The sequence below is a fragment of the Littorina saxatilis genome, linkage group LG7 (assembly GCF_037325665.1).
Source record: "Littorina saxatilis isolate snail1 linkage group LG7, US_GU_Lsax_2.0, whole genome shotgun sequence".
Taxonomy (NCBI): domain Eukaryota; kingdom Metazoa; phylum Mollusca; class Gastropoda; order Littorinimorpha; family Littorinidae; genus Littorina; species Littorina saxatilis.
In genome coordinates, this window is record NC_090251.1 from 36769913 (window position 1) to 36777412 (window position 7500).

The 7500-nt window shown below is 43.0% G+C and overlaps 1 protein-coding gene across 1 annotated transcript in view; it reads right to left on the reverse strand.

Annotated features, from left to right (window-relative positions):
* LOC138971344 (uncharacterized) overlaps positions 1 to 6806 on the reverse strand; it is a 6976-nt gene extending 170 nt beyond the window's left edge. The window contains exons 1-6 of the mRNA XM_070344067.1: positions 6644 to 6806; positions 5338 to 5501; positions 4427 to 4514; positions 3727 to 3828; positions 2509 to 2662; positions 1 to 1546 (exon numbers count right to left, since the gene is read on the reverse strand). The exon at positions 1 to 1546 is cut by the window's left edge and continues 170 nt beyond it. Coding sequence (XP_070200168.1) covers positions 1335 to 1546; positions 2509 to 2662; positions 3727 to 3828; positions 4427 to 4514; positions 5338 to 5501; positions 6644 to 6706 — 783 coding nt within the window. The 5' untranslated portion in view covers positions 6707 to 6806 and the 3' untranslated portion in view covers positions 1 to 1334. The remainder of the gene's footprint in view (positions 1547 to 2508; positions 2663 to 3726; positions 3829 to 4426; positions 4515 to 5337; positions 5502 to 6643) is intronic.
* Positions 6807 to 7500: the final 694 nt, after the last annotated feature.

Genomic DNA, 7500 nt, shown 5'->3' on the forward strand with positions numbered 1-7500 from the left:
TACTATGCATGCTTGGTTTGTTTGGTCGATTCTTTGTGTTTGTGCATCTGCCAGCTTACAGTGAGTTGCAGTTGCAGGGCTCCCCAGAGTGCGCGTCCCTGCGTCCTATATATGCAATAAAAGCCGAAAACACGTACTAGAAATGCATGGAGGGGGTCCCAGGACACACTAAACTTTAAAAGAGCGGGTCCTGGGACGCACTAAATATCCGTAGATGCTTTTTACATTTAGTCAAGTTTTGACTAAATGTTTTAACATAGAGGGGGGAATCGAGACGAGGGTCGTGGTGTATGTATGAGTGTGTGTGTGTGTGTGTGTGTGTGTGTGTGTGTGTGTGTGTGTGTAGAGCGATTCAGAGTAAACTCCTGGACCGATCTGTATGAAATTTTTCATGAGAGTTCCTGGGTATGATATCCCCAGATGTTTTTTTCATTTTTTCGATAAATACCTTTGATGACGTCATATCCGGCATTTTGTAAAAGTTGAGGCGGCACTGTCACACCCTCATTTTTCAATCAAATTGATTGAAATTTTGGCAAAGCAATTTTCGACGAAGGCCAGACTTTGGTATTGCATTTCAGCTTGGAGGCTTAAAAATTAATTCATGACTTTGGTCATTAAAATCTGAAAATTGTAATTAAAATTATTTTTTTATAAAACGATCCAAAATTACGTTTATCGTATTTTTCATCATTTTTTGATTCCAAAAACATATAATTATGTTATATTCGGATTAAAAACAAGCTCTGAAAATTAAAAATATAAAAATTATGATTAAAATTAAATTTTCGAAATCGATTTAAAAACAATTTCATCTTATGCCTTGTCGGTTCCTGATTCCAAAAACATATAGATATGATATGTTTGGATTAAAAACACGTTAAGAGAGTTAAAAAGAATAGAGATATAGAAAAGTGCGCTATCCTCCTCAGCGCAACCGCTACCGCGCTTTTCTGTATTGTTAATTTCACTGCCTTTGCCACGAGCGGTGGACAGACGATGCTACGAGTGTACAGTCTTGGTGAAAAAATGCTTTGCGTTCAGTTTCATTCTGTGAGTTCGACTGAGCTTGACTAAATGTTGTATTTTCGCCTTACGCGACTTGTTTAGACTGCAATCGTCAGCTATTGTACACAGTACACTTTGAGTGACCACAATGTTTTATAAGTATACCAAGACTTTTCGGCTTTTGGACCCTTGTGACCCTCTAAAATTCTGCAATGGGGGTTCATGGCTCTTCTAAAAATTGAAAGTGGGGGTCCCAGGACCCTTTAGGATGGACGTCCGTGGGGAGCCCTGAGTTGGGACTCTTCCCCTTCAGAACGTTGCGAAGTTTATCCCTGTGTTCTTCCAGGTCTTCCATGGTTTCTTCCTTGGGGTCTTCCTTGGTTTCTTCCTTGAGGTCTTCCTGGACGTCTTCCTCCACCTGGGGAGGCAGGACGTGGTGGTGGAGTGTTGACCAGCAGGCTGACCTTGGAGTTCAAGGTCAGGAATGACACGACCTTCTGGTCTTCAGGCTCCGACCCGGGGCTTGGGAAAGTAGCGGCTGCGGTAAAGAAATTGCTCATAGAGAGGGTCTATATTACGTATGTTGACTTGATTTGGGGAGAGTTAACTGTTAGGGGTTCAAAAAGTTTGCAAAAGCAGAAGGAGACAAAAAAAAAGGAGAAGAAGACGAAGACGAATAAGAAGCAGAAGACACAAGAAAAGGGGAAACAGAATAATGGAAAAAAAGAAAAAAAAGTGAACATACGAACAATTTATTTATCTGACTTTCTGTCTGTCAGGATATCTGTCACCGTCATCTTTTCAAATGAGAAGAAGTAAAAGATATGTTTGTCTGTTTGTCTGTCTTTCTATCTATCTGTTTACATGTCTTTCCGTCTTTCTGTTTGTCCGTCTGTCTGTCTGTCTGTCTGCCACATGTCTCTTATTTAATATTTCTTCTTCTTCTTCTTCTTCTTCTTCTGCGTTCGTGGGCTGAAACTCCCACGTACACTCGTGTTTTTTGCACGAGTGGAATTTTACGTGTATGACCGTTTTTTACCCCGCCATTTAGGCAGCCATACGCCGTTTTCGAAGGAATTTAATATTTCAAGGTAGCATAACAAGAAGGGAGAAAACAGTTCTTCTATCTGTTTTCTGTCTATCTATCTCTCACTCTTTTCCTACCTCTCAGTAGGTCCTTGTAACCCCTTTTCAACATCATAATATCTTCAGTTCGATTTATCTCTCTGTCTCTTTCTCCCTCCCTCTCTGATTTTGTCTGTCTGTCTGTCTGTCTCTCCCTGTCTCTCTCTGTCTCTCTGTCTCTCTCTGTCTCTCTGTCTCTCTCTCTCTCTCACTGTTTCTCTCTCTCCCCCCCTCTCTCTGTCTCTCTCTCTCTCTCTCTCTCTCTCTCAACCTGTCTGTCTCTCTGTCTCTGTCTGTCTGTCTGTCTGTCTGTCTCTCTGTCTCTCTCTCTCTCTCTCTCTCTCTCTCTCTCTCTCTCTCTCTCTCCGAACTTACGATCAGCTTGAACGGTCTCTACAACACGGGCACCCCGGCAGAATCTGCCCAAACCAGGGTTGCTTTCGAAGAGCGCAGTTGCTTCATCCGTGTCCAAGGGCGTTCCGAGGGCACTGCGCTGGTCATCCGTCAGAGCATCGGTCACTGTAGTACCCTGTAATTGGCAAAGAGAACATTGGGCGGGGACGTAGCTCAGTCGGTAACACGCTGACTTTGTAGCCAGTTTGTCGCTATCGGCATGGGTTCCAATCCCAGCTTCGCCGAGAAACTGTGTGCATACCCTCTTCTGTGTCCGAACACCTCCCTGTGCCCGCATGCGCACGATAAAGATCCTTAGCTCACAGTGAAAGTCACAGTGCTTTGGAAAACATGAAGACGCGCATGCATCATCCCTCGTCTCTCATTATCATGATTGTATCGCGATACGTTGAGAAGAACGTGACAAGCCTAATGTTGGCGTATTAACGAAGACAGCTGCATTGGGCTTGTTCGAGTCAAAATATCACACCATAGTCTCAGCGTATTACCAATACCTGTCCCAACTAGGCCAACTGGTCTAAGTGGACGTTAAAGTCACATAGCCAGTCCGTCAAAGAGAAGATGCCATGCTATGTTTTTGTCAAAGTTGCTGCTGCTTAATATTTGGATTGATTTTTGGTATTTTTGAATTTGGGTGCATGTTAAATTTCCCTTAATCCCCATACCCCAAGAGAGCCCTATGATGACCATCACGCGCGAACAGTATTCAGTGACATTTTTTGGAAGGCGATAGTGCCATTAACATATTAACATATTACAAGGCATGTCAACATGAGCCAAGTTGACAAAACCAGCCAGCCAGTCAGAACAAGAAGAGAAAGTTTTCTTAATGACAAACGTCACCGACTGAACAACCAAGACTTCTCTTCTTGGTCCTGTATTTCAAAGTGACAAATCTGACGTCATAAGCGAATAAAGTTGAGGAAAACGTCACAATGCGATGCATGTCGTCACCTAAAACATTGTGACAGTTCCCCTAGGAACTGACAAAGAATTTCGAAAAAGCTGTCTGTCCCGGTGACTCCGTCCGGACTGACTCATTGGTTTTAACGTCCTCTTAGAACCAATTGGCCTATCTTGGGACATACGTCCTTCGTGCTATTATCACAAGAAATTGAACCGTAAGGTCACCGCCAGGCTGTGCATGTGTCGGTGTCAGATGTTATTAAAACCACCTACGTTTCTGATAGCAAGTTTGTTAGCAGTGGAGTTAAACGTCTCTCCTGAAAGACCGGGTATCACGAAGCACGCACGCCCTCTGCCTCGCCTGATCGCAGCCATCTGCAAAGTAGTGCACATACGCCCCTTATAACAGTGCAAGAATCAGCCAATCAATCAATCAATCAATCGAAAAGTCATTCAACTTTATTAATCAATTATTTAATCAATCAATCAATCAATTATTCAATCAATCGATCAATAAATCAATCAATCGATCAATTTATCAGTCAATCAATCAATCATTTAACTGTATCAATCAATCAAGCAAGCAAGGAAGCAAACAAACAAGCAAGCAAATTAGGGTCGGTCGGGGAAATGGAAACTGATTTTTTTTTTTAGGCATAAGATAAACTAAGATAACATTAAGATACGATAACATAACATAACATAACATAACATAACATAACATAACATAACATAACATAACATAACATAAGATAACATAACATATCAGCGTATAAAGACAAGACAAGACAAGACAAGACAAGACAAGAGTCCAATGTCATGTTAACACAAAAGAGGGAACATTATCTCGTAGCACTACATCGCACCACTCAATTTTCTTCAGTTTGTTCAAGCCATCTGTAACAGAACACAAAAACTATATCTCATGTTCCAAGGCACAAGCCCAGTGGATAGACAGACTGAGCATACTCACAGGAGAAGCCCCACCGAACAAGTACATAACATTACTGCTGTATAGCATTCCTGAGGTCAGGTTCTGTCCCCTTGTTTTCACTATGACTCTGAAAAGCAAACAGGAAATTAGGTTAAGTTTTAGCAAGAGAACAGCTCATTACGCAAAGCAATGAAAAAATAAATGAAACGAAAAAAAGGAAGAAAGAAAGAAAGAACGAACGATAGAATGAAAGAAAGACAGAGAGAAAGACAGAAAGAAAGAAAGAAAGAAAGAAAGAACGAAAGAAAGAACGAAAGAAAATCAAGGAAGGATGACAAAAAGAACTAAAGAAAGAACTAAAGAAAGAAAGAAAGAAAAAAATGAAAGAAAGAAAGGAATGTAGAAAGGATCCTAAAAAAAAAAGAAAGAAAGAATGAATGAATGAAAGAAAGAAAAGGCTACATAAAAGCAAGCAAGGAAGTTAGAAGACAGAAAAAGAGAAAGAAATGAGCTGAGGGAAAGAAATGAAACAAGAACACAGAACAGAAACAATGAATGACCCAAGAAAAGAAAGTTTGAAAATACGCGAGCAAAGAAAGCAAGAATTGTGGAAGAAAGAAAGAGAGACAGCGAAAAAAAAGAAAGAAAGTAACAAAGAGACGAGTTAGAAAGACTCACAGACAAAGAAACAGACAGATCCACGAACACACACGCACACAGGCACCCACACACGCACACAGTCACACACACACACACACACACACACACACACACACACACACACACACACACGCACACACACACACACACGCGCACACACACACAATCACACGCGCACACACACACACACATACACACACACACACCTCACCCCTTCAAACCACCGCCCACCCACACCCAACCCCACACCCCCAGTATCCTCCCCTCGTTCCAAGAGAAGTATTACATACACATTGTCAGTGGAGATAGAGATGCCATTCTGGGAAACATCAGTGTCGTCAACGGTGTCGTCAACGGTCCGGTTCCATGTCGATATTTCACCCAGCTCCTCCGCTGGAGGCGGACGTGGCCTTGGCGGACCTGGCTTTAGACGACGTCCTCCTCCCCCGGGTCTCTGGTCAAAAATAAGAACAGCATGTCAATGGACACATATTGTACGCCAGCCCTGGAAGTCCAAAGAATAGTCCACTAGCCTTTGGCTAGTGCTTCCGAAAATTTACTAGCCAGAGAGCACATTTTACTAGCCAAACCAAGCGGATTGTTTCAGCAACTTAACTCGCATTTGGCGAGTACATGAACATTTCTACTCGCCAGTTAAATGTTTCGACTCTCCAAGGCGAGTAAAATACTCGCCACTTTCAGGCCTGGGCGGACCAGGGCGGACCAGGGCGTGGGCTTCCATTGGGCCGGCTTCACCGTTACAAAAATACGAATAGCCAGTCAATGGTCAAATATAGAGCAGGAGGCTACCTTTCATCGGACTGGTCAATCGTCATATACAATGAAGGACGTAACCGGCACGGTTGGCCTAGTGGTAAGGCGTCCGCCCCGTGATCGGGAGGTCGTGGGTTCGAACCCCGGCCGGGTCATACCTAAGACTTTAAAATTGGCAATCTAGTGGCTGCTCCGCCTGGCGTCAGGCATTATGGGGTTAGTGCTAGGACTGGTTGGTCCGGTGTCAGAATAATGTGACTGGGTGAGACATGAAGCCTGTGCTGCGACTTCTGTCTTGTGTGTGGCGCACGTTATATGTCAAAGCAGCACCGCCCTGATATGGCCCTTCGTGGTCGGCTGGGCGTTAAGCAAACAAGCAAACAAACAAACAAACAAACAAACAAACAAACAAAATGAAGGACGTGGCCTTCCAATGGACTAATCTCCATCGTCCACTTTGATAATCCTCTCATTAACAAGAAAAGTCATTTAATACACGGTTACACCGGGAAGGAGGTGAATTATCAATGACTGACAGGTTCGCGGATAGAAAATAAATTGAAAAATCGTAACAAAAACTAACATCCTAAAACAAACGCATTGATTGAGGAGAAAATAACAACTAGACCGACAGGACTGGTATGCACAAGGAGAACTAATTGACTGACAGACAGACAAAAAGTATGCAGGCAGGCAGGTACGCTTGTAGTACGCACGCAAGTTCTCACACACACACACACACACTCACGCACGCGAACACACACACACACACACACACACACACACACACACACACACTGAGTATCTCACTCACTCACTCACCTGAGCTTCAGCACCAACAACGACAACCGCAGCGACCACCGCCAAACACAGCAAAGTCGTCATGGCTGTTATGGTGGAATTGAAACAGGTCTTTAAAACTCGCCACAAACAAGCAGAAAAATCACTGCCAAAAGTTCCAGTGGGTATGAGTTAACTTTAGAAGGAGCGTTACTTATATCGAGATCAGGGAACACTTGGATTGTTTAACCTTCAAAATAGAACATCGTGCCAAGCTTGTTATGCACAGGTCAGTGAACAGGTAAGGATCCATCCTGAATGGTAAGGATCAGGTACAACAATCAACTCTGCGGAATCGTGCAGACATAACAAAGCCTTTTCTTATTCCTCGAAGCAACGAACGCTCCCGATTCACGGATCAGTGAGCAGTGAGGGGTCAAATACACCATTCAGCTTAGACGACTGAACAGTTATAACATGTGTATGCAGCATATCGACTCGTTTTGATGTGTTATCGGTTCATATAACTTCTTCCAGTACATTCACGGGGTGGCAAACTATGAAGTGAAACAAATAGGACGGGTTTTATCATTCATGCACAAGCTAAATAACTTAGAACTGCACGGTGTCTGCGATTATAACCACAGTTGGAATTTAATTCTTTAACTTGAGGAGGACTATTATACCCATCAGCTTTTTGCTTGTTTGTAGGATTCACTTTTTGTAATGGTTTCTATGTGAATAACTTCTGGTTGCTAGGCGATTTCAATGAGTAGAGTTTAGAGATGGGATGGAAAGAAGAGAGGACTCGTGGTGGGATAAGTAAATAAGCAATCACTTGAGCAAGGTGCATTTCCAAAGCAGTGGGCAGTGGAAATGAGTGGAATTTGCGTTCGAAC